Source organism: Oryctolagus cuniculus, chromosome 17 (assembly GCF_051225735.1).
Source record: "Oryctolagus cuniculus isolate XC-2025 breed Fujian yellow rabbit chromosome 17, ASM5122573v1, whole genome shotgun sequence".
Taxonomy (NCBI): domain Eukaryota; kingdom Metazoa; phylum Chordata; class Mammalia; order Lagomorpha; family Leporidae; genus Oryctolagus; species Oryctolagus cuniculus.
The window spans coordinates 52,294,217-52,320,164 of record NC_142883.1 but is presented as its reverse complement, the minus strand read 5'-3'; the positions used below and the strand labels follow the sequence as shown (position 1 = coordinate 52,320,164).

General features: G+C 52.3%; 1 protein-coding gene across 6 annotated transcripts in view; it reads right to left on the bottom strand.

Annotated features, from left to right (window-relative positions):
* Nucleotides 1-25,948, bottom strand: part of DNAH2 (dynein axonemal heavy chain 2) — a 120,840-nt gene that overhangs the window by 50,453 nt on the left and 44,439 nt on the right. For all 6 annotated transcript variants that reach the window (XR_016223774.1, XM_089317171.1, XM_089317168.1 and 3 more), the window contains 23 exons: nucleotides 24,920-25,066; nucleotides 22,704-22,860; nucleotides 21,891-22,130; nucleotides 21,422-21,610; nucleotides 21,075-21,222; nucleotides 19,398-19,590; nucleotides 18,370-18,570; nucleotides 18,127-18,283; nucleotides 16,094-16,268; nucleotides 14,111-14,274; nucleotides 11,667-11,828; nucleotides 11,469-11,572; nucleotides 8,513-8,669; nucleotides 8,285-8,367; nucleotides 7,981-8,161; nucleotides 7,485-7,623; nucleotides 3,352-3,569; nucleotides 3,042-3,143; nucleotides 2,565-2,690; nucleotides 2,157-2,267; nucleotides 1,682-1,870; nucleotides 803-906; nucleotides 515-704 (listed from right to left, as the gene is read on the bottom strand). Coding sequence is in view for 5 of the 6 variants with exons in the window: in XM_089317171.1 (XP_089173297.1) it covers nucleotides 515-704; nucleotides 803-906; nucleotides 1,682-1,870; nucleotides 2,157-2,267; nucleotides 2,565-2,690; nucleotides 3,042-3,143; nucleotides 3,352-3,569; nucleotides 7,485-7,623; nucleotides 7,981-8,161; nucleotides 8,285-8,367; nucleotides 8,513-8,669; nucleotides 11,469-11,572; nucleotides 11,667-11,828; nucleotides 14,111-14,274; nucleotides 16,094-16,268; nucleotides 18,127-18,283; nucleotides 18,370-18,570; nucleotides 19,398-19,590; nucleotides 21,075-21,222; nucleotides 21,422-21,610; nucleotides 21,891-22,130; nucleotides 22,704-22,860; nucleotides 24,920-25,066 (3,637 nt within the window). In the remaining variant the exon portion in view is untranslated. The remainder of the gene's footprint in view (nucleotides 1-514; nucleotides 705-802; nucleotides 907-1,681; nucleotides 1,871-2,156; nucleotides 2,268-2,564; nucleotides 2,691-3,041; nucleotides 3,144-3,351; nucleotides 3,570-7,484; nucleotides 7,624-7,980; nucleotides 8,162-8,284; nucleotides 8,368-8,512; nucleotides 8,670-11,468; nucleotides 11,573-11,666; nucleotides 11,829-14,110; nucleotides 14,275-16,093; nucleotides 16,269-18,126; nucleotides 18,284-18,369; nucleotides 18,571-19,397; nucleotides 19,591-21,074; nucleotides 21,223-21,421; nucleotides 21,611-21,890; nucleotides 22,131-22,703; nucleotides 22,861-24,919; nucleotides 25,067-25,948) is intronic.

Genomic DNA, 25,948 nt, shown 5'->3' with positions numbered 1-25,948 from the left:
TGGGAGACCTGGATGGAGTTTCAGATTCCTGGCTTCAGCCTAGTCCAGCCCTGGCCACTGTGGCCATCTGGGGAGTGAATCAGCAGATGGTAGCTCTCCCTTTCTCTCTGTTACTCTGCTTTTCAAATAAATAAAATAAATCTTTAAAAAAACATGTTTTGATATGCAAGGTGGCCTCTAGGGCAGTGGGGAGAAGGGCACCAGAGTGGCACTACGGTGGCTCTGTCCAGAGCTTCCCACCAGTGGGGGACAACTCTAGAAAAGGGATGGGCTGGAGAACATGTGTGCGGGGGAAGCACTGCGTGCCGGGCAGTTTGCGTCCAGGACCTTCCTTGAGCCTTACGCAACCATCTGATTTGGCAAATGAGCGACCTGAAGCTCAGGAGGGTGAAGAGACTTCCCTGAATGCAAGAACCACCTGAGGCGATGCGACGTTGTAAGCTCCAAAGCACCACCCAATATCTGGGAATTTGATATTTAAGGGGTCTCTGGGACAGGGAGGCAGGACACTCACTTGGGCCAGGCCTGAGTACATTCGGCCCATGGACTTGTAGTCCAGACCCTCAGAGCAGTTGACCACGATGACGTATATGCCAAGGGCCTTGCCCAGGTCCTTGACGGTCTCAGTCTTTCCTGTGCCAGCTGGACCTTTAGGGGAGCCTCCTCGATGCAGGTGCAACGCCGTGGTCAGTGTCATGTAACACCTGAGAATAGAGGACAGGACCCGAGTCAGCCTCCCATAGCCTCCTCTCAGCCCCTGCTGCTCCTACCCCAACCACCTCTCTCATCCCCCGTGGTGGACCTGTCTGTCAGGGGAGTGATGACCAGCCGCCCGGAGTTGCCCAAGTACTCGTAGCCATACTGGAATTGTGTATTGGTCTGACGGATCATACAGTCATCGAGATCCTGGGGAGACAGGGCAGAAGGAGAAAGGGGTGGGCTTGGAGGAACAGAGAGGGCTGGGAAAATGGCTGAGAGAAGGGATCAGGAAGGAAAGGGAGGGTGCAGGTGGAAGATCAGGAGTTTGGTTTGAGAGCTAAATGGAAGGAAGCGTTTATAGCCAAGATGGATGACACCACTGCCTGGTGGCGTGTTTTTCGAGTCCCCATCAAGTGACACACAGAGTGAGCCCTGGCTGGAACAATGCCTTGTCACTCTTTTTTTTAATTTTTTTTTTAATTTTTTTTTTTTTTTTTGGACAGGCAGAGTGGATAGTGGAGAGAGAGAGAGACAGAGAGAAAGGTCTTCCTTTTGCCATTGGTTCACCCTCCAATGGCCGCCACGGCTGGCGCACTGCGGCCGGCACACCGCGCTGATCCGAAGGCAGGAGCCAGGTGCTTCTCCTGGTCTCCCATGGGGTGCAGGGCCCAAGCACTTGGGCCATCCTCCACTGCACTCCCTGGCCACAGCAGAGAGCTGGCCTGGAAGAGGGGCAACCGGGACTTAATCCGGCGCCCCGACTGGGACTAGAACCTGGTGTGCCGACGCCGCTAGGTGGAGGATTAGCCTATTGAGCCGCGGCACTGGCCACCTTGTCACTCTTGATTGAGGAACTGCGACAGAGTCAGGAAGCCGGCTGGGATGCTGTGATAGACTACGGGTCAGGCAGGATATCACTGTAGTTAGAGAGCATCAGGATTCAGTGTGGGGGGAACAGAGTGGGGAATGAGCCGTCCAGCACCTTCTCCCAGTAGAACCGAAGCTGGCTAAGCCAGTCGAAGGAGTTGACGTCCATGAGGCCACTCTTGTAGAGCTTCTCCAAGACGTCCCGGGCGTGGATCTCTATCGTCACCAGAGCCACGATTTTAAGCCGCATGATCTTGGTCAAGTTCCCCCTGATGGCTTCTGAGTACTTATTCAGTATTGACACCTGTGGAAAAGAGGCCGTCGAGGAGAGCAGATGGAGCAGCGCCACCAAAACCTGACCACAGCAATCCCCAGTCACTGCTGATCATACCCATTGCAACTCCCGACACCCAGCATCGGTACAGGAAAACATGACTCTGCTGCGCCCCAGACTTTCTTCTCTGGCTTCCATCGCAAAGCTCCTCAACCTGACCCTTTGCCATCAGCTTCCCTCTAGTTCTGTCCCTAACAAATCACCCCTCCTCCGCGTTCTAACTCCAGGCTGATCCCACGTCTGCTGAGCTCCCCACCTGCTTCTTCTTCATGACCTTGAGGATTTTCTTGTCTCCCCGCTCCTTGGCTGTCATCAGGCACTTGGTGACATCAGCCGTCCACTGGATCTGGCTGGCGGTGATCACCACCTGGGCAGGTGCAGAAGCTGTATGCCAAAGCCCTGCCCTGGACTCCCGCACAGCCCAGATCCCAAGCGCAGCTTCCCCAGGATTAGATGCTATGGAGGCATCTCTCGCTACACCTAATCTGTTGTAAGGGATGGGGCATGAGGCTCAGGTCAGGAGCTCAGGGTATGGCAAGCGGAGTACCAAAGCCACAGTCCAGAAAGAGAGCGAGAAATCTTCACTTTGTAAAGATCGAGACCCTGTCTTTCTGTTCACTGCTCCCTCTTGGTGCCATCTTTCTTGCTGCCCCCCCCAGCCTACCTGGCCAGCCCACTCCTTCACCCATTTGTCTCTCTTGTTGAGGAACTTCTTGAGAGCCAGGCGGCAGTTCCGGAGAAGGTCCCGCAGGGTCACCCTCATGGTCCGTTCCACGTCGCCAAGCCAGGACTAGGGGGAGGTGAAAGAACAGGTTGGCGCAGCCTCGGGGGTCAGAGTCTAGGTCTTCCAAAGGAAAGGTACTCAGGAAACAGGACTCCAGGGCTTTGGCTTCAAGAAAAAGGCAAGAGCTGGACAAAGGTGGTGCAGGCCCCTGCGAGTAGTGGGAGACTAGCAGGCAAATTGTCTGGTTTCCCAAAGGAAATGGGTACAAGGCAGAGGTTATAGCTGTCAGGAATGGCAGGTGGGAGGGGAATAAAAGCAACTAATCTTCCTCCCCAGAGATGTTCCCTCTTCACAAAGCCAAGTGAACTTTCTAAGAGGAGGAAGAACCAGCTTGGTTCTTAGACCCTCACCACTCACCTCCACAGGCCCTTCTAAAAGTACGAGGTGGAGGAAGTCCACGTACTCGCCGTCGCCTGAGTACATCCCTATGGCTTCCCACTTGCTGCTGGGTCCCCCAGCCTGCAGAAGAGAGAAGCTATGAATGGCTTTGCCCGCCTCCTCTTGCTAACTGCTTAGAAGTATTTGGGCCTTGAGAGGGTAATCTCTGCTCCTTTCCCCTCCTCGCGATATTACCAGTCCTCGAGAAGTTCTAGAATCTGGAGCCACTCATCAGCACCACCCTCCTGTTGGGAGGGCATGCCCCCCCCCCCCAGCCACCACTGTGAACCTTCTGGATCTTCAGCAGTTTGATGTTGTCAAAGCATTTTTTGAGGTGTGGCTGCACAGCCTCCGGGTTGCGGGACTGGCCCAGAATCTCCAGCAGGTCATCGTTAGACAAGAAGTAGAAGCGGGGGAAAATGTGGCGCTTGGTCTCCAAATACATATCCAGAGACTTCTGGATGTCTTCCAGGATTGTGTTCATTTCTGTCAATTTGTCCAGGAGGCCTACAAAGAAGGGCAATGAATGACATCTGATGGCTTTTTTTTTTTTTTTTTTTACAGGCAGAGTTAGACAGTGAGAGAGAGAGAGAGAGAAAAAGGTCTTCCTTTCCATTGGTTCACCACCACCACCACCACCCCAGTGGCCGCTACAGCTGGCGTGCTGCGCCAATCCGAAGCCAGGAGCCAGGTGCTTCCTCCTGGTCTCCCATACGGGTGCAGGGCCCAAGCACTTGGGCCATCCTCCACTGCCTTCCCGGGCCTCAGCAGAGAGCTGGACTGGAAGAGGAGCAACTGGGACAGAATCTGGTGCCCCGACCAGAGCTAGAACCCGGTGTGCCGGCGCCGCAGGCGGAGGATTAGCCTAGTGAGCCGCGGCACCAGCCTGATGGCCTTTTGACCACTTCCCTGTAGATCTGGAGTCCCCAGATGTATCCACTTTACCAACTCTTGAGTGTTGGGGTACAGATTGTCACAAGGAGTTGGGAGGGAGCAGAGAAGTATCTCCAACCCTTCTATCACACTTGCCCCACTCTCTTCACTAATTCATCTATAAGTACCCATTATACATACTATAGTTGAACACTGCACATGTTATAGTTTATAGGTTAATTATACATCATATATGATTTTGTTCATATAACCCCATCTCCCATTGGCCTTTGGAAGTATCAGTCTCATGCCATCTAAGAATGTAGGGCTTCACAGGTCAGCCCAACAGCTTCTGAAAATTAGACTTTAATCTGCATTTATACAATCTAACAAGTTAAGTCAGTAGATTTAAATACATATCACATGCACATGGCAGAGGTCTGCAATGACGGGGTCACCAGTGTCCTGCATGACACAGCAAGAAGAGCATGAGCCTGGGCGGGGAAGGCAGCATCCAAATGACAAGGATTTTGCTCACTAGTATGTCAATCAACCTCACTGACTTTGTTGGCTGTAAAATGGCAACCTGACTCACCTCACCTCAAAGAGCAATATGAGACATTAAATAAAATGTATTGGGACCAGCATTGTGGTGCAGCAGGTTAAGCCACTGTTGGTGATGCCATCAACCCATAAGAACACCGGTTTGAATCCCAGCTGCTCTGTTTCATATCCCGCTCCCCACTGATGCTCCTGGAGGAAGGCAGTGGAAGATGGTCCAAGTGCTTGGGCCCCCGACACCCACATGAGAGACCTAGATAGAGTTCCAGGCTCCTGTCTTCAGACTGGCCCATCCCTGACCATGGCAGCCATTTGGGGAGTGAACCAGCAGATGGACGATTTCCCTCTCTCTAACTGCCTTTCAAATAAATAAATCTTTTTTTTTTTTATTTTTTTTTTTTATTTTTGACAGGCAGAGTGGACAGTGAGAGAGAGAGACAGAGAGAGAAAGGTCTTCCTTTGCCGTTGGTTCACCCTCCAATGGCCGCCGCGGCCGGCACGCTGCGGCCAGCGCACCGCGCTGATCCGATGGCAGGAGCCAGGATCCAGGTGCTTTTCCTGGTCTCCCATGGGGTGCAGGGCCCAAGCACCTGGGCCATCCTCCACTGCACTCCCTGGCCATAGCAGAGAGCTGGCCTGGAAGAGGGGCAACCGGGACAGAATCCGGCGCCCCAACCGGGACTAGAACCCGGTGTGCCGGCGCCGCAAGGTGGAGGATTAGCCTATTGAGCCACGGCGCCGGCCAAATCTTTTTTTTTTTTTAATTTTTGACAGGCAGAGTGGACAGTGAGAGAGAGAGTGACAGAAAGAAAGGTCTTCCTTTACCGTTGGTTCACCCTCCAATGGCCGCCGCAGACGGCACATCACGCTGATCCGAAGGCAGGAGCCAGGTGCTTCTCCTGGTCTCCCATGCGTGTGCAGGGCCCAAGCACTTGGGCCATCCTCCACTGCACTCCCTGGCCACAGCAGAGAGCTGGCCTGGAAGAGGGGCAACCGGGACAGAATCCGGTGCCCTGACCGGGACTAGAACCCGGTGTGCCAGCGCCGCTAGGCGGAGGATTAGCCTAGTGAGCCGCGGCACCGGCCTCAAATAAATAAATCTTCAAAAAAATGAAATGCATTCATATTTGTAACATTCTTAGTAATCTTAGTTTCCTCCAGCCAACATCCCAATGCCTTAGTTCTTGATTAGAGGAGAGAGAGAGAGAGAGAGAGATCTTCTATCTGCTGGTTCACGCCTCAAATGACTGCAAGAGTTGGGACTAAGCCAGGCCCAAGGCAGGAGCTCAGAACTTCTTCCAGGTCTCCCATGTGGGTGCAGGGGTCCCAAATACTTGGGCCATCTTCCACTGCTCTTCCCAGGCGATTAGCAGGGAGCTGGATGAGAAATGGAGCAGCTAGGACTCCAGCTGGCACCTACATGGATGCTGAAATCACAGGAGGCTTCATCTGCTATGCCACAATGCCAGCCCCTCAGTTTCTAGCTTCCTGAAGAGAATACGGATGCTCACGAGTGTGAAGTCTGAGGTGACCCTCAGGCCTTCCACACAAAGTCTTTGGCTGCTGGAGCCTTTGAGTGACTACTTGAGTGACCCCTAGGTACCTCAGGGAATCTCAGTAACTGTGGACAAGATGGATTTGTTTTGTCCATTCAACAAAGGGGTAATGGTTTTTATAATTTTGCTTCAAGTTGTTCTAAAATATAATTTTTTTTTTGACAGGCAGAGTGGATAGTGAGAGAGAGAGACAGAGAGAAAGGTCTTCCTTTTGCCGTTGGTTCACCCTTCAATGGCCGCCACGGCTGGCGCGCTGCGGCCGGCACACCGCGCTGATCCGATGGCAGGAGCCAGGTACTTATCCTGGTCTCCCATGGGGTGCAGGGCCCAAGCACTTGGGCCATCCTCCACTGCACTCCCTGGCCACAACAGAGAGCTGGCCTGGAAGAGGGGCAACTGGGACAGAATCCGGCGCCCTGACCGGGACTAGAACCCGGTGTGCCGGTGCCGCAAGGTGGAGGATTAGCCTAGTGAGCCACGGTGCCGGCTAAAATATCATTTTTGCCAGTTATTTTCAATATTATCACTTGTTGACACCCAGCTTTGCATATCATACAGTTACACGCTGTCAGAGCAATGATTTTAAGTTTTATGTGTATATTCCAGGCTTTGGGGAAAATGAAGAATTGTTAGATCAGCCCTAGGTAAAACAAAGAAGCTCTCAGTCTCTTGTCCTCAGAATTCCCATGCTAGGTACCCATCAGCAAAAGCACAGGTCCCTGACTCTACCCTAGCTAGCCAGGCCTCACTGTGAGTCCACCTCTCTACTCATCCCTCTCTTCCCCACCCCTACCCCATCTCCATACCTACCAAAGTATCTCCAATGAAGACTAGATATTATCTCCAATAAAGCCAATACAATGATAATAATGGCTTTCCAGGTGCCATTGCATGTGGCGAGTGCTTTATTTGTGGCATCTCAGTTACCTGTGTTCTTGCACAAATGTGCACATTCAGTGACTTGCTAGAGAGCACGTCTCCTCCGCCAGGGCTTGCTGAGACACAAGGCTGTTAACGGAGTACTAACTTGATGTCAGACCCTGGCCTGTGGGTGTCCTGTACTCCTTGACAATCCTCACAAAAACCTGGGGAAAGAGCTACCACTAACTCCCTACTAAAGATGAGCAGGCTGTCACGTGGGGGAAGCAAGCTGCCCAGGAGCACACAGTCAGTGAGGCCTGAGTCAGAGTCTGAACTCCAGTCTGATTCTAAATCCCCTGGTCTTAAAACTGGGTTATACTCTACTCAGATATTTGCTGAATTTAACTAGCTGAATAATTATTTAATGCTTAGAAGGGGCAACAGTGATGGCAAGTATTACAACAGCCATGTGCAACAGTTAGTGTTTTAACAATGGAAGCATGTGGCCCTGACTTCATATATCTATAGTACCAACGAGGCTCTGTCAGGGCTAGAAGTGTGGGGTTCTGACCTGGGTGGTGGGTGCTCCGGAGAGCATTGTTGTCCTTGTTCATCCGGTCCATGATGGACTTCCAGTTGTTGTTGACCTGGTCAAACAAGGCTGACTCGTTGGGCAGCTGCTTGCGGATGTCCTCTCCCAGGAAGATATTCTGAGGGGTCAAGAATCGGGGTGAGAGGCTGTTTCTCCCACATCCCCCACTGCTCTCGGGGTCTGAGCTGACAGCTGGGTAGAAGATAGAACACATCAGAAGCCAAAGGCCAAGATGTCCAAGGGAAGCTGGGATTGAGAGGCTGGGTCTCTGGGTCAAGAAGAAAAATGGAATGAGAATCAGGGAAGGGCAGAGGCTTGTTGGGGAGGGCACCTCAGGGTCGGATGGCTGGATCATGGACGAAAAGTGACTGCAAAAGTGGTAACGGGAGGCTGACGACAGGGCAAATGTGTCGGTCCTCAGGAAATACAGGAGCGGCAGCAGGAAGTAGGAAGGGCTCAGGCACTGAATTCTGACCTCAAGATACATCCACTGGCGCTGTACCGTGAGCACCATCTCAATAACCTCCAGGATGAGGGAGAGGCAGCGTTCCCAGTGGTCCACGTCCTTCTCAAAGGCTTTGACGAAACGAGATGCCTTCATGGTCGACAGGGCTACCTGGTTATCTTCCAGTGCCTGGAAAACTTCTTCTGTACCTCTGGGGCATAAGAAGTCAAAATCGTAGTCCCATCCCCATCAACCGAACGTTGGTCCCTCCCCTGCAGCCCAGCTCATATGGCCCTGCCCTCCTCTCCTCTCGAGCCCTGGGCTCCTCTTCTACCTGATCCGGTGATGGCCCTTATCCTTGTAGGGCACAATGTCTAGCTGAGTCACATCCCAGGTCTTGGCAATGTTCTGTAACGCCTGAGGAGGGAAGGCAGGGGGCGGGACAATCAGGTACCTAGTCCACAAAGGGAAGAGGAGATGGCTGGGCCACCAGGCAGTGGACAGCTGGGAGCCTGGACTCCAGGGGGCCAGGCAATGCGGGAGGTGGAGGCTGTGCCGTTACCAGTTCTATGGCCAGCTCTTTGGTTGCCGAGGCAGAGATCTCCCCAATTTTCTCCACATGCTGATCCATCCCAAGCTCGACAATCTGCTCCAGGGTGAAGCTTTCAGATTCCTGATCAAACTCCCGTTGAATCTCATTCCTGACTTGGTCCCAGTGCCTGCAGCCAGGGACAGGAGATCGGATCAGGGGACCAGACACCAGGGCATTGCTCCCTACGCGTCCTCCCTCTTGAGTCATGACCTGATAGATTTTACTAAACAGGCTCTCAGCTGCAATCTTGGGCACCAGGAGAGGTACAGAGACTGAGGGTACGCCCTCCGGGAATTGATTCTCTGGGAGGGAGTTGAGACAGATATGCACCCAAATATAGTTACTGTAGGAGTCCTACAGTAAACGCTCTGTGCTAATGTTCTAACATGAAGCATTCTAATCCTCATAACTATTTCATAAATTACCAATCATTATCATCCCACCTATAGATGAGGAAACTGAGGCTCAAAGATGTTAAGACTTTAACTGAATAAAGTGGTTAGGTTAGACTTTTCCATGTAAACTATGGAACTCTGCCAGCAGCATGACACTGGAGGCAATGCACAAGCACAACTATTTTCTCCCAAATGGACAGGCAGCAATTCAAACACCGCTTATAAAATACTTTTTTTTTTTTTTAGGATTTACTTATTTATTTGAAAGAGGTAGAGAGATCTTCCATCTGCTAGTTCACTCCCCAGATGACCACAATGACCAGCACTGGGTCAGGCCCATATGGGATGCCCGCATTGCGGGTGGTGGCTTTATCCACTACAACACAATGCCGGCCTCTAAAATACTTTATTCCGTGCCCCAGTGGTTTGTAATGTCTCCTGGATCCTATAAAAAATGCCAGATGCATCAAAAGAGTTAAACTTGCACAACACAAAGGAAGAGTATTAGAGGAAATAATGGAGAGAAGGAACTTGGAACTTTGGGGGAAGGGGCGGGAGGGGGCTAGTGTTGCAGCTTTATGGTATACTGGGTCTAGCCACTGCCTGGGATGACAGCATCCCATAGAGGACCAGTTCATGTCCCAACTGCCCTGTTCCCAATCCAGCTCCCAGCTGATGGCCTAGGAAAGCAATGGAAGATGGCCCAAGTGTATGGGTCCCTGCCACCCATGTGGAAGACCTAGATGAAGCTCCTGGCTCCTGGCTTTGGCCTGGGCAGCCCCAGCCACTGTGGTCATTTGGAGAGTGAACCAGCAGATAAAAGATCTCTGTCTCTTTCCCCAACCCCTCTCTGTAACTCTGATTTTCAAACAAATAAATAAATATTTTTTAAAAAAACTTTGATGAAGAAGGTCTTAAACAAGCCTCAGAAGCAAAAAACATAAAGAAAGCCATATTTTCAGCTACATAAAAAAAGCCTTTGTTATGGCAAAAGACATTGGACTTAGCCATCATAGGCAACATAAAGTAGACAGGAGAGGCGCCAGGGCAGGAGGCAGAGAACACAGTCAAGCAGAATCCAACATGGTGCCAGGTGACAGCAGCAGGTGTGATGTCTGCACCCCGTGTCCACTGCATAACTGGGCACAACAGTGAAGACACAGAGCCACCAACTGTCCTCAATGCATGAGCAGCCGAGGTAAGGATGGTGTAGGCACCATGCTGGGAACCCTGTCATTTGCAATAGCACAGATGAACCTGTACGACGTTCTCTAAAGTGACATCAGTCAGACATAGAAAGACAAGTGCTGCATCATCCCACGTCATGCATGGCACTGAAAAAGTCAGACTCACAAAAGCGAGGGTAGAATGAGGTGGAAAGCAGGGGTGTTGGGGAGATATTAGTCAAGGGTATGAAATTTCAGCTAGACAGAGGAGGAAGTCCAAGAGAGCCACTGAGTAACACGGTGACTGTAGTCAATAATGCTCCACTGCCTACTTGAAAATCGCCGAGTAGATCCTCAGTGTGCTCACCACAAGTGTGTGAGGGGATGCATGTTAATGAGCTCTACCATGATGTATACGTATTTCAAAACAGCATGCTGCACACCAGAAATATATATATATATATACATATATATAATTTTTATTTGTCAATTTAAAAATAAAGTATTTTAGGGGGCCAGCATTGTGGCACAGCAGGTTAAGCATTTTAAGTATCTCAGGACTCTGGCATCCCATACTGGAGTGCCAGCTTGAGTCCCAGCTGCTCTATTTCCAATCCAGCTCTTTGCTAAGAGTGCTTCTGGGAAGGCAGCAGAAGATACACCAAGTGCTTGGGCCCCTGCCACCCACACGGGGGACCCAGATGTAGATCCCGGCTCTTGGCATGGCCCAGCTCCAGCCATTGTGGCCATATGGGGAATGAACCAGCAGACAGAACTCTCTCCCCTTTTCTCTCTCTCTCTCTCTCTTTTTTTTTTTTTTTTTTTTTTTTTTTTTTTTTTGACAGGCAGAGTGGACAGTGAGAGAGAGACAGAGAGAAAGGTCTTCCTTTGCCGTCGGTTCACCCTCCAATGGCCACCACGGCTGGCGCACTGCGGCCGGCGCACCGTGATGATCCGATGGCAGGAGCCAGGTACTTATCCTGGTCTCCCATGGGGTGCAGGGCCCAAGCACTTGGGCCATCCTCCACTGCACTCCCTGGCCACAGCAGAGAGCTGGCCTGGAAGAGGGGCAACCAGGACAGAATCTGGCGCCCCGACCAGGACTAGAACCCGGTGTGCCGGCGCCGCAAGGCGGAGGATTAGCCTAGTGAGCCGCGGCGCCGGCCTTCTCCCCTTTTCAAATAAATAATCTTTAAAAAGATAAAAAAAACTTTGTGGGGGCGGGGATACTTGTGCGTGGACAGAGAACAAGAGAGAGCTATGACCACTGTGAGTACTTGAGTGGGAGGGAATGGAAAGACCTGGGTGGTGGCACAGCCTGGGAGGGGACAAAGCAGCTGCCCCAGGAGGGAGCAGCAGCCTCACCTGTCTCGGAGGGCAGGGTTCCGCAGGTCGGAGATGAGAGGCATGGTCCTCTTGAACTGCTCGATTTTGGAGCGAGTGGTTTCAATAATTTCCCAGTTTCGGTCCTGAGTAAAAGTGAGAGGTGTCAGAAGACCGGCCAGACCCCGACAGTTCCACTTGCTCCCCAGCTCACGCTCCTTGCCTCCTGTCCCCACACACCTTATACTCTTTGGCTAGTCTTGTGAGGCGACGAAACAGCCCGTGGGCCATGCTCTCCATGCTCTCCGTCTGCAGGGTCAGGAACCGGCCAGTCTTCCACTGGTTCCAGTTCTCCTCCCAGTCCCGTGTGATCTCCCAGACCTGCTGGAGTGCGTCCAGCTCCTACACGGGTGACAGTGGAAAGACATGTTGTGCAGAGTGAGACCTGCCCCCTTCCTCTCTGCCAGCCACCTGCTCGGGCCCTTTTCTCCTCTCATTTCTTGAAGCTCCTCACTCCAGGTGACAGAGCTGCCTCCTGAGTTCACACTTTTTTTTCTCTACTCTCTTGCCTTAATAGCTCAAGTAATAAGCACCCGAAAAAACCTTCAACACCATCAGTTATCAGAGGAATGCAAATCAAACCCTCAACAAGGGGCGAGTGTTTAACACAGCAGTTAAGACGCTGCTTGGGATTCCCACACCCCACGGTGGAGCGACAGGGTTCAAGTTGTGGCTCTGCTCCCGATTCCAGCTTCCTCCTGGTGCCCACCCTGGGAGGCAGCAGGTGATGGCTCAAGTCGTTGGATCCCTGCCATCCATGTGGGAGACCCAGATGGAGTTTCTAGCTCCTGGCCCAGCCTGGCTGTTGCCGGCGTTTGAGTGAACCAATAGGTGGGAGATCACCGTATGTCTCTCCTTCTCTCAAATGAAATCAATTAATTAAAAAGAAAAAACCCTCAACCAGATATAGATATAACCACACATCCACTAGATGGTTAGAATTGGGTAAAACAGTTGTGGAAAATGAGTGTTGGCAAGGACACGGAGAAACGGGAACCCTATTTGGCCAGTGAGAATGTTTAATGGCACAGCTTCTGTGGAATATAGCTTGACAGCTCCTCAAAACATTAAACATTGAGTCACCATATAATCCAGCAATTCTGCTCCCAGGTTTGCTCTCACAGGGAAGGGAGCAGGTGTTCAGAAAGAATACAAGTACACTCATGATGGTAGCAGCACTACTCACGATGGCTGAAAGGTAGAAACAACCCAAATGCCCATTGATTGCTGAATGGATTATATTTTAAAATGTGGCAAATCCAAGGGTGGGTATTTGACACTTCAGGTAAGTCCAACTTGGGACACCTGCATCACATAGTGGAGTACCAGGTTTAAATCCAGGTTGCTCCACTTCGGATCCAACCTCCTGCTGATATATCTGGGAAAGCAGCCGAAGATGGCCCAAGGGAGACCCTGATGAAGTTCCCAGCTCCCAGCTTTGGCTTGGCCCAACCCTGGCTGTTGTAGGCATTGGGGGGGAGGAACCAAAGGATGGAAGATTTCACTCCTCCTCCTCTCTCTCTCTCTCTCTCTCTTTCAGATTAAATGAAAATAAGTAAAATTTTTAAAAGCACAGGACATCCAAACAGGATATTATTCAACCACAAAAAGGAATGAAGGACTTGATATATGCTACATTATGGATGAGCCTTAAAGACATTGTGACAGGTGAAAGAAGTCTGATACAGAAAAGGCATATTCTATGGCATATTCCCATTTATATGAAATGTCTAGAACAGGCAAATCCATGTGCATGGAAACAAACTAGTAACTGACAGGGGCTAGGGAGAGGGGGTGGGGAGTGGCTGCTAACAGGTCCAGGGTTTCTGTTCATGGTAGATAATGAATATGCTTTGGGACTAGATAACGGTGATGGTCACAGAATGTGGTGTGTCGCTCCCCCTCTTCGTGGAGGAACGACACAGGACCCTGCCTAGGTTTCCTATCCGAGTCACGGCACCATTATGTCGCTCCCCCTCTTTGTGGAGGAACGACACAGGACCCTGCGCTGTTCTTTTGTCTGCTCGGCCCTTCCCGGGTTTGCTGCTGGTTCTTCCCGGGTTGGCTACCGACCCTTCCACCTCCGTGGAAGGGCGGTTCCCCCAGCCACTTTCCCCACTTCCGCGGGGGAGCGGCACACCGCCGGCCGGCTCTCTCGGGGGCTGCTCAGGTGTTCCTTCAGATAGATGTTCCTGGTGCATGTTGTCTTTCTCCTCCTTTATAGTCCTCTTCCACCAATCCCAACTCTGCTACCCACACGCGGAGTACGCTGCTCTCCTCCAATCAGGAGCAGGTCCTACAGTTTATTGGTTGAACTGGAGGCAACTGTGTAGAAGCTGTTTCCTCCTCTCCCAGCGCCATATTGTGGGAGAGCAGATGCATAGAATAAGTCTTAATTCCAGTAACAGTCTAGTCCGAGTTGCTCCCAGTTGCTCCCCACAGTGGTGAATGTACTAAATGCCACTGGATCAGTGGAAACGGTTACTTTTATTAGGTGAATTTTACTTAAATTGAAAAACCAAAAAACCCTGCTCCTTGTGAGCTCATCTCCTGGTCCCAACTGTTTTCCCAGGCCCCGGGGACCCGTTCTCCCTGGTTGCCATGGGGCCCGCTCAGTTCGCTACCTTCTCCAGGTTCTGAAGGTCCTTGGAGATGGGCTGCTCGATCTTGAAGATGCCCAGGTTGTGGCGGAGATTGTTTTCTTCTTCCCGCATGGCCATCAGCGTGGCCCGCACCTGCGTGATCTGGTCCAGGGCAACCACGTGGCCCACGTTACTGGTGAAGGGGCCTGTGGGGAGGTCAGGATGTAACTCAGCACCCAACCCGAGCCCTTGGTCTCTTGAAAGGACAGTCCTGGCCCTCCCATCTCCCTGTGCGGAAATCTTCTCACAGGAGAGAGGGAGGGCACGGAGGAGAAGAGAGAATGTGTTGGAAGAACGATGGATAAATTTAGTGGAAACTACAAATGTGATTCAAGAATCAGAAACAGAACAGGGGTGGGTGCTTGGTCTGATGGTTAAGACACCTGGTACTTGGGACACCTCCCCTCAATATCAGAGTGCCTGGGTTTGAGTCCCAGTTCTGCTTCCAATTCCAGCTTCCTACTCATGAGGACATAGCAGGTGATGGCCCAAGTACTTGGGTCCCTGCCACCCAATTGGGAGACCTGGATTGAGTTTCTGGCTCCCTTATTCAGCCTAGCCCAGTCCTGGCTGTTGTGGGCATTTGAGGAATAAACCTGCAGATGGGAAATCTCTGTCTTTCTGCCTTTAAAATAAAAATCAATAAGTAAGAAACAGATGGAACATGGGAAGCTGGTATAAGAAAACCGGAAGAGGCTGGCATTGTGGCATAACAGGTTAGACCACCACCTGCAATGTCAGCATCCCATATGGGCACTAGTTCATGTCCCAGCTGCTCCACTTCCAATCCAGCTCCCTGCTAATGCGCCTGGGAAAACAGCGGAACATGGCCCAAGTCCTTGGGTTCCTGCACCCATGTAGGAGACCTGAGTGAAGTTCCTGGCTCCTGACTTTGACCTGGCCAAGCCCCAGCTCTTGAGGCCATTTGGGGAGTGAACCAGCAGATGGAAGATCTGTCCCTCCCTCCCTCCCTCCCTCTCTCTCTCTCTCTAACTCTGCCTTTCAAATAAACAAAAAATAATTTTTTAAAGTAAGGAGCCAGTGCTGTGGCTTAGCAGGTAAGGCCTCCGCCTGCAGTGCTGGCATCCCATATGGGCACTGGTTCGAGTCTTGGCTGCTCCACTTCCGATCCAGCTCTCTATGGCCTGAGAAAGCAGTGGAAGATGGCCCAAGTGCTTGGGCCCCTGCACCCACATGGGAGACCAGGAAAAGGCTCCTGGCTCCTGGCTTCAGATCGGTTCAGCTCCAGCTGTTGCAGCCCTCTGGAGAGTGGGCCAGCAGATGGAAGACCTCTCTTTCTCTCTCTGCCTCTGCCTCTCTGTAGCTCTGCCTTTCACGTAAATAAATAAATCTCAAAAAAAAAAAAAAAAAAAAAAAGTTGGCTGGCACCGTGGCTCACTAGGCTAATCCTCCGCCTAGCAGCGCCGGCACACCGGGTTCTAGTCCCGGTCGGGGCGCCGGATTCTGTCCCGGTTGCCCCTCTTCCAGGCCAGCCCTCTGCTGTGGCCAGGGAGTGCAGTGGAGGATGGCCCAGGTGCTTGGGCCCTGCACCCCATGGGAGACCAGGAAAAGCACCTGGCTCCTGGCTCCTGCCATCGGATCAGCGCGGTGCGCCGGCCGCAGCGCACCGGCCGCGGCGGCCATTGGAGGGTGAACCAACGGCAAAGGAAGACCTTTCTCTCTGTCTCTCTCTCACACTGTCCACTCTGCCTGTCAAAAAAAAAAAAAAAAAAAAAAAAAAGTGAAAGAAAACCAGAAATGTTATGAGCTGGGCCTCTGCCTTCTAACCAAACCTGAGTGACTTCCGGTGTTCTCACCCTTTGTTCCCTGTGGTGCTTCCCCTGCACCTGGCACCTGGCATCTGCCTCCTCCCATCCTCGTTCTCACCTTACCAGGACCTAAGCTTTGAAGACTCGGTCTCAAAACAAAGGCTAAAGTAGAGGGAAGAGCTGGGAAAAGGAGAACCTTTGAATTCAAAATCTTCCAGAAGAGTATGTGCTTTCTTCTTGAAATCATCAGCTGAGTGAATAAGGCCGGTCTTGAACTTTTCCTTGTTTTTCTTCAGCATTTGTTCGCTGTCCAGCAGAGTTTGTTGGAACGCAACCCACTCCCCATTGAGACTGTCCAGCATCTCCAGTACCTGGGGCATCGAAGAGGGAAGGTTGACCTCTGAGCAGCAGGTGGGTCCTTCTCACCCATACTGTTAGGGACTCTTTTCTGAGCCTCCAGACCAAGCCCATGTGCTACAGTTTGAACATGATTTGGTTCCCAAACTCAAGCACAAATTCAAACCCCAAACCCTTACTATGCTGAGAGGTTAGGAACTTAATCTCATTATGGTGTCTGAAGGCAGGGCCTCTGGGAGAAGACCAGATTTCATTAGGACACCAGAGTGGAGCCCCATGATGGAATCGTGGTAGCTGTATAAGGGGAGACCCACATGGACTAGCTTGCTCCCTGTGTCTCTGTTTCCTGGATTGCCACGGGACCCCCCTCCTTTCACCACCTTCATTGGACACCAGACCAGTGGGGCTGCCTGATCACAGACTGGGAACCTCCAAAACCATGAGCCAAAAATAAACCTTCTTCATAAGTAGCTTCCCTTTGGTATTCTAGTTCCAGTAGCAAAAGGCTGACTGCAACACCAGAGACAAGTTCTATGTGTGCCATGAGGCCCAGAGAAACCACAATGAGAAGCCAGTGTTTGGCGCAAAGGCTCAGACGCCACTTGGGATGCTCACGTCCCATATCTGAGTGCCTGGGCTTGAGTCCCAACCTCACTTCCAATCCAGTTTCCTGCTCATGTGCACCCTGAGGGACAGCAGGTGAAAGCTCAAGTACTTGGGTCCCTGCCAGCCATGGAGGAGACCCAGACAGAGTTCCAGGCTGCTGGCTTCAGCCTGACCCAGGCCTGACTCTTGTGAGCCTTTGGGGAGTGAACTGGTAAACGTAGGACCTCCATGTATGTCTGTCTCTCTGTCTCTTGAATAATATGAAAATAAATGATAAATTTAAATTTAATAAAAAGAAGGTGCCAGTGTTGTGGCATAGTGGGTAAAGCTGGCACCTGTGACACTGGCATCCCATATAGGCGTGGTTTGAGTCCCGGCTGCTCCACTTCTGATCCAGCTCTCTGCTGTGGTCTGGGAAAGCAGCAGAAGATGGCCCAAGTACTGGGGCCCCTGCACTCACGTGGGAAACCTGGAAGAAGCTCCTGGCTCCTGGCTTCGGATAAGCCCAGCTCCAGCCATTGTGGCCATTTGGGGAATGAATCAGCGGAAGGAATATCTCTCTGTCTCTCCCTTTCTCTCTCTGTAATTCTACCTTTCAAATAACTAAAATAAATCTTTAAAACAAGAAAGAAAGAAAGAAAGAAAGAAAGAAAGAAAGAAAGAAAGAAAGAAAGAAAGAAAGAAAGAAAGAAAGAAAGAGAGAGAGAAGAATTGCTGAGTCTACAAGAAACCTATAAATGGATGTCAAATGTAACTGGAGTTGCCTTTGGTTCTCAGTGACTTTTTTTTTTTTTTTAATTTATGTATCTATTTGAAAGGCAGAGTTACAGAGAGGCAGAAAGAGAGAAGTCTTCCATTCGCTGGTTCACTCCCAAGATGGCTGCAATGGCGGGTGCTGTGCTGATCCTAAGCCAGGAGCCAGGAGCTTCCTCCAGATCTCCCATGCAGGTGCAGATGCAGGGGCCCAAGGATTTGGGTCATCTTCTACGGCTTAGTCAGGCCATAGCAGAGAGCTGGATCAGAAGTGGAGCAGCCAGGTCTTGTACCAGTGCCTATATGAGATGTGGGCACTGCAGGCAGCAGCTTTACCCACTGTGCCACAGCGCCGGCCCCTCTCAGTGGCTTTTGAATCGAGTCTTCTCCCCTCTCACTTCTCTATGTGCCACTCCCTGCCCCCCAACAGAATAAGAGTCCCCCCCAACACACACAGTCTGCTGCTGGTGGTGTGAGCCCAGCTTCAGAGGGTCAGACACTGCTGGAACTCACACTGTCCGGAACTGGCACCTCGTACTTCTCAAGAATGGCAAACTGCTCGTGAATGGGAGGAATCTGAGACTCCAGGTTTGGCAGGTCGTGCTGCAGGGTGTCCATGAGCTGCAAACTGACCCCCAGCTCCTCCAGCGTCTGGGGTGGGCGGCTGATTCTGAAGGCAGGCAAGGAGCACACTGGTCGGTGGGGAGCACGGTGCCCCCCGCCCCCGCCCCGTGCCCGCCCCTGCCGAGCCCGTACTTCTCTGCGTTCTCCTTCAGGTAGGTGTGCAGCTCCAAGAGGCGCCCGGCCGCCATCTCCTTGAGCAGAGTGGTGAACTTGTTCTGCCAGTCGTTGCAGTGCTGCACCAGCGAGAACTTGAGATGCGAGCAGTCCAGCAACACAAACTGGATGTTGAGGACGGTCTCCTCCTTCTGCACGTTATTGGCAACCTCCGTGTAGCTGTAAGGGCCCCAGTTCCCCCCAGGATGTTTCTTCCTCACGGACAGGTCTCTGCCCCTACTCGGCCCGGTGCAGCAGCTCTAGAGAGCTCTACCCCCAGGGGCTTTCCAGGTCAGCTGTTGTGACTGTGTCATTTTCCCAAACACTGGCCGGCCCCATCAATAAATAAATCTTTTTTTAAAAAACAAAGATCGGAAGGTAAGAATCTCCTTCGGTTTTACTCCAATCTGCCCTCTTGGAGCACAGTGCTCACTTCTTGCATCCTCCAGGCCCTGCGCATTTCTTCTTTCCCGACAGAACCCACGGTGCTCCCCCGATCACTTTTTTTTTTTGGACAGGCAGAGTGGACAGTGAGAGACAGAGAGAGAGACAGAGAGAAAGGTCTTCCTTTGCCATTGGTTCACCCTCCAATGGCCGCCTCGGCCGACGCACTGCAGCCAGTGCACCATGCTGATCCAATGGCAGGAGCCAGGTACTTATCCTGGTCTCCCATGGGGTGCAGGGCCCAAGCACCTGGGCCATCCTCCACTGCACTCCCTGGCCACAGCAGAGAGCTGGCCTGGAAGAGGGGCAACCGGGACTAGAACCCAGGGTGCCGGCGCCACAGGCAGAGGATTAGCCTAGTGAGCCGCGGCGCCAGCCCCCCAATCACTTTTCCTCTCAACCTGGTCCAGCTCTTCCCTGACCCCTTCTCCTGAGGAATGCAGGCCCAAGGCCCTGGATCCCACTCTTCTGTAACTGAGGACACATACTCCACCTTCGCCGCCCCCAGGCCCCTGCGGGGTCTCCGCCCCCACCTCCTCCTCCACCCGCAGCTTCCCCCTCACCGGGCAATGTCGGCATCAAAGGAAGAGACTGGGGGGTTGAGGCGCTGGTAGCGACGGATGAACGAGTCCTTGTTGATCTCCCAGATCTCCCGATACATGTCCCAGGTCCTGAGGTAGCTCTGCAGCAGGCTGGCGTTGTTGTTCATGCCGCTGCTGATCTGCGCCTGGATCTTCTTAATGTCCTCATCCCGCTCTGCGAAGGCCCCAGAAAAAGGATTCTCACGGACTCCCACCCCAGGCCACGCTTCTACCCGGCCCCTAGAAACTGTCCAAGATCTTCTGCTCCAACACCAACTCCCCAAGGAAACACAGCTTCAGTGTAAGCCTTGGAAAACAAAGGAGAAAGGGAAAGGCATCGAGGTGCAAGTGGGTTGAGCATCCCATGTCTCCCAGGTCAGCATATTGGCTGCTCCATTTCCCAGCCAGCTCCCTGCTAATGCTCCTGGGAAAGAAGCAGAAGATGGCCCAAGAGCTTGGGCCCCTACCACCCACATGGGAGATTTTGATGAAATTCTGAGCTCCTGGCTTTGGCCTGGCCCAGCCCTGGCTTTTGTGGCCATCTGGGAAGTGAACCAGCAGATGGAAAATCTCTTTCTTGGGGGCTGGAGCTGCAGCATAGGGGGTAAAGTTGCTGCCTGCAGTGCCAACATCCCACATGGGCACCAGTTTGAGTCCCGGCTGCTGTACTTTCAATTTGGCTCTCTGCTATGGCCTGGGAATGCAGTAGAAGATGGCCCAAGTCCTTGGTCCCCTGTACCCTTGTGGGAGACCTGGAAGAGGCTCCTGGCTCCTGGCTTTGGATCGGCCCAGCTCCAGCTGTTTCAGCCATTTGGGGAGTGAACCAGCAGATGAAAGTCCTCCCTCTCTCTGTCTCTCTCTATCTCTGCCTCTCTGTAACTCCACCTTTTAAATAAATAAATAATAAAAGTCTTTAAAAAAAAGAAAAAGATATATTTTTCTCTTTCACTCTCTCTTTCCCTTTCCTTCTCTCTCTGTCACTCTGCCTCTCAAATAAATAAATCTTTAAAAAGAAAACAAAGGAGGAGGCAGAAAAATAAAAGTATGGCTTTTGGTGTCTCTTCCATGGGATCAGAGGCCTCACCTACTGGGATCTTGTCTTTCCTCAATCCCACTCCAAACCCCAATCCTTGGGCATCAATCATCTAATCTCATCCCCTTCCCACTCTGGCCCCCACCTTTTTATTTTTTTTTATTTTTATTTTTTTTGACAGATAGAGTTAGACAGTGAGAGAGAGAGACAGAAAGAAAGGTCTTCCTTCCATTGGTTCACCCCCCAAATGGCCACTACGGCCGAAGCTATGATGATCCAAAGCCAGGAGCCAAGTGCTTCCTCTTGGTCTCCCATGGGGTGCAGAGCCCAAGCACTTGGGCCATCCTCCACTGCCTTCCCAGGCCACAGCAGAGAGCTGGACTGGAAGAGGAGCAACCGGGACTAGAACCCGGCGCCCATATGGGATGCAAGCGCCGCAGGCGGAGGATTAACCTAGTGAGCTATGGCGCTGGCCCCCAGTCTGGTCCTTTGACTGTGTCTTCCAGCAGTCATGACAATGATGGCTCCGTGTGTCTCGAAACAGCCCTGGACTCTCCTCCCAGCTCTGCTCATTCCTAAGACGATGGTACGTCCGACACCTGGTGCCTCCCCCAATGCCCACTCACCCACGATTATATGGATGGGTTCGCGGTGGAACTTGCGCTTGATGAGAATTTCAGGGAGGTGGCGGAAGACGGAGATAGTGGAAAAGAGTTGGTTGCCAATGTCATTGACCACATTTGCCAAAGTTTGCAGAGTGGGTGAGAATTCCACCTGCAGGGAACACAACCAAGAAAGCTTCAGTGTGGCCCATGGAGGAGACAAAGCTCTGGACTAGGGGGGCTGAACATCTCAGAACCACGCCTGGAGGCCTTCAGGGAAAGTCAGGGCCAAGGACCAAGTTTAGGGATCAGGAGCAACTGATGGACAAGGTGTGACAATTTGGGGGTGCTGAGGGCAGAATGGTCCCTACCTGGGCCACACCTCCCTGCGCATCATTCTGCAGGATGACAAGGACTCGGAAGAGTGGGTTAGGGGTGGTCTTTCCATCCCCGTTGATGGCCTTGGACAGTTCCAGCAGCGACCACTTCACGTTCAGGCGCAGGGCATCCTCCATCATGTGGTTCAGCCGGACAGTGTAGAGCATCCACTGCTGCTGGATCTGGTGGGGAAGCAGCGTGTGCGGGGAGGAGAACCCCTCGGGGAACACAGGGGAGGCCCTAGGACACGGAAATCTGCCAGCAGGGACAGAAGCAAGCTGGTTTGGTAGAAAGGCAGCCACTGAGTCCTGCGGGAGAAGCTTGAAGGGCTGAGGGTGGCTGAGCTTGAGATTGGAGCAGCACACACTGGGTAAAAACGGGAGCGGGGGCAAGAGAGTTGTCTGAGGGCACTGGGAGACCGGGGCTTTTCCAACCGCGAAGCCTTGGCCTCAAGACCGCTACCTCAGGGCCGTCATTCTTGAAGACTTCATAGGAGTTGGTCAAGATGTTCACCACGTCCTGGTGCAGGCTCATCAACTTCTGCTGCACGGCTGCCCGATGCTCTCTTTGGTCCTCCTCAAACTCCAGGTCCCTGTACACCCGTTTGCCACTAATTCGTACCAGCAGCGTCTCCGATATCTCTTGGGCCCGCCAGCCAATGGTCAGAGTGGAGGCCTTGAACTCATTCACGATCATCTGAACCTGGAGGCAGATCCCACCCATGGAGGAGCTTCGGCTTGGGAAGAGAACTGAGGCTAACAACACTCTCCCACCTGACCACCAGCTAGGGCTGCTGACGTTAAAAAATGTCCATCCTCGTAGGGTGGGTCTTGTGGTACAGAAGGTTAAGCCACCACTTGAAACAATGGCATCCCATATCAGAGTGCCTGTCCAAGTTCTGGCTCACTTCCAATCCAACTCCCAGCTAAGTGCCTGGGAGGCAGTAGATGGTGACTTGAGTACTTGGGCTCCTGCCACCCATGGGGAGACCAGGATGAAATTACCCAGACCTGGCTGTTGTGGCCATTTGGGGAGTGAACCAGAAATGGAAGATCTCTTTTCCTCTCTCTTTTTTTCTCTCTCCCTCTCTCTCTCTCTCTGTAACTCTGCCTTTCAAATTACTTTATTAATTAAAAAAGTCCTTCCCCTAATACCTGATTTCTTTTGCACTACTCCCATCTCCCCATCACCACCCAGGACCCAGGAATTAACTCCACACACACCAGCCTTTCCATCAGCCTCACAGACCTCTCCGGTCTGACAGCTACGGCTTACCTTGCTGGCGTGGATACGGCACTCTGTGATGAAGAAGGCACTGGCCCCCTTCAAGGCCCAGTGAAGCTTCTTGAGTCCAGGGTGAATCTTCTTATCCAGAAATCGGATCCGCTCCTTGAACAGGGCCTGCTCATCTGGGGACAGCATGGCAATAATCCTGGGCAGAAGAGGATACACGGCTGGTGGGGACAAGCCCTGGAGAGTCCCTCCTCTGCGCCAGCAAACTTGGTGGAGAAACCTCAAAGTCCCTGACCCTAGACTGGTGCTTTCCAAAAAAGTTTTCTTTCTTTCTTTCTTTTTTCTTTTTTTTTTTTTTACAGGCAGAGTGGACAGTGAGGGAGAGAGACAGAGAGAAAGGTCTTCCTTTGCCGTTGGTTCACCCTCCAATGGCCGCCGCGGCCAGCATGCTGCGGCCGGCGCACCGCGCTGATCCGATGGCAGGAGCCAGGTGCTTCTCCTGGTCTCCCATGGGGTGCAGGGCCCAAGCACTTGGGCCATCCTCCACTGCACTCCCTGGCCACAGCAGAGAGCTGGCCTGGAAGAGGGGCAACCGGAACAGAATCCGGCGCCCCGACCGGGACTAGAGCCCGGTGTGCTGGCGCCGCAAGGTGGAGAATTAGCCTAGTGAGCCACGGCGCCGGCCTCCAAAAAGTTTTCTGCGATGACGGAACCTTCTACAGCATCTGCTGTCCAATATGGCAGCCGCTGGTCACCCGTGGCATTGAAGCCCTTGCAATGCAGCCTGTGCCAATTAATTCCAATGGAGATATTCACATGTGGCTGGAGGCTGCCATATCAGACACTGTGGTTTGAGACATTCAAACAAGACTGCTGGCTCTGGGCCCAGTGCTGTGGTATGGCGGGCAGAGCTGCCACCTGCAATGCCAATGTCCCATAATGGACACCAATTGTGTCCCAGCTGCTCCACTTCCCATCCAGCTCCCTGATAATGGCCTGGGAAAAGCAGCAGAAGACGGCCCAAGTACTTGGGTCCCTGCCACCCATGTGGGAGATCTGAAAGAAGCTCCTGGCTTCAGCCTGACCCAGCACTGACTGTAATGACCATCTGGGGAGTGAATCAATGAGTGGTGGAAGATCTCTCTCCCTCTCTCTCTCTCTCTCTCTCTAACTCTTCTGACTTTCAAATAAATAAATCTTAAAAAAAAAAAAAGATTCTGGTTCCACCCCTTTGAACTTGTGCTGGGCTAAGAAAGTTCTCTGTTATGGCCTGAATGTTTGTGTGCCCCCAAAATCCACAGGTTAAAATCCTCACTCCCAAGGTGATGGTGTTAGGTGAGGCCTTTGGGGTGAGTAGATCATGTGGGTGAAGCCTTCATGAATGGGGTCAGTGCCCTCCCTTGTCCCTTCCACAATATGAGGAGACAGTGAGAAGATGCCCCGTAGTAGGCCAACAATTGAACTTGGGCTTCAGAGCTGTGAACAGTGAATTTCTGTTGTTAATAAGTAAACAAGTCAGTGCTATTTGTTCTGTTGGCCCAAACACACTGACAGCACCCAGATCATAGCCTCCCTGCAGAGATGAGTACAAAGGCATTTGGGGGACCGGCACTGTGCACAGTAATCCTCCACCTGTGGCGCCAGCATCCCATATGGGTGTCGGTTCTAGTCCTGGCTGATCCTCTTCCAATCCAGCTCTCTGCTATGGCCTGGGAAAGCAGTAGAAGATGGCCTAGATGCTTGGGCCCCTGCACCCACGTGGGAGACCCAGAAGAAGTTCCTGGCTCCAGGCTTCGGATCGGTCCAGCTCCAGCCATTGCAGCCATTTGGGGAATGAACCAGTGGATGAAAGATCTTTCTCTCTGTCTGTCCCTCTTACTGTCTGTAACTCTGTCTCTCAAATAAATAAATAAAATCTTTAAAGGCGGGGGGGCATTTCCCCATTTCCTTCCTAGAGAAATGACCCAGACCTTCAGTATATACTGCCCCAGCACCCTCTGGGGCAGGACGGGACACAGTTGTTCTGCTGTCTACCATACAGCTAGAAGACAACCTCCATGGTTCAGGAACCACTGCAGATGGATAAGGAGCCCTACCCTGGAAATGGGGCCACCAGCAGTAGTATAGGAAGCCACTTCCATCTCTGAAAAGGACAGGAACTGAAGGAAGCAGACAACATTGCAGGGAGACAAGACAGGGAGGAGGAGCCGAGAGCGGCTGGGATAAGGGCCACCCGGAGGACCGGTCCACGGCCCCACCTGTTGTAGTCTCGAGCCACAAGGAGCAGGTTCTCCCGCAGAATGCGCAGGTCCTCGGCCCGCTCGGCCACGTTCATCACATAATGGGGAGTCTCGAACAGCAGCCGCTCCCAGTAGTCGATCTCCGCGAAGAGGATCAGGAGGGTCCTTTGAGAGGAAGCAGAGAGGAGCCGCTGAGGGACTGCTGGGGGCGGGGGAGCCAGCGGGTGGCCTGCACAGCTCAAAGAGAGGGAGAGGCAGGAAATGAGGAAGGGCCTGCAGGGGGAAGAAGGCACACGGGACATGCTTAATTCTTCTCCTGCCCCAAACCGTCAAAACAACAGTGAAGGGATCTTCTGTGGGTGTTGAGCGTGAGGAGACAATAGCAAGAGGCGGGAAGGCGAGAAGCAGGCGGGTAGGCAGCAGAACAGGAGCCCTAAGCTGGCGGTGGGGCTCACAGACATTGGTCTCTATCTTCGCCAGCAACAAAGGGTGGACGCCAAAACGAGCAACTAGAGGGGAACAAGAAGCCAGGTCACCCCCAGCAGGACACACAGAACTCTCACTAACATCCTCAGGAACACGAGAAACAAGAACAAGATGCTAGAGTACAGGTGCTTTGCTTAGCGGTTAGGATGCCCAAGTCCCACGCTGCAGTGCCTGGATCGGCTTCCCAGCTCTGGCTCCTCTCTCCAGTGTCCTGGAGGACGTGGTGACGGCTCAAGTAGTTGGGTTCCTGACACCCATATAGGAGACCTACATTGAACTGCCGGCTTTGGCCCTGGCCATTGCAGACATTTGATGAGTGAACCAGCAGATAGATACCTGCTCAATATCTGTCTTGTGCCTGTCCAATAAAATTTTAAGAAACAAAATGCTGTTAAAAGAAACCTTAAAAGAAGTTACAAAAATAGTAGAGGAGGGGGCTGGCACTATGGCGAATTACATTAATCCTCCACCTATGGCACCAGCATCCCATATGGGCACCGATTTTAGTCCCGGCGGCTCCTTTTCCAATCCAGCTCTCTGCTATGGCCTGGGGAAGCAGCA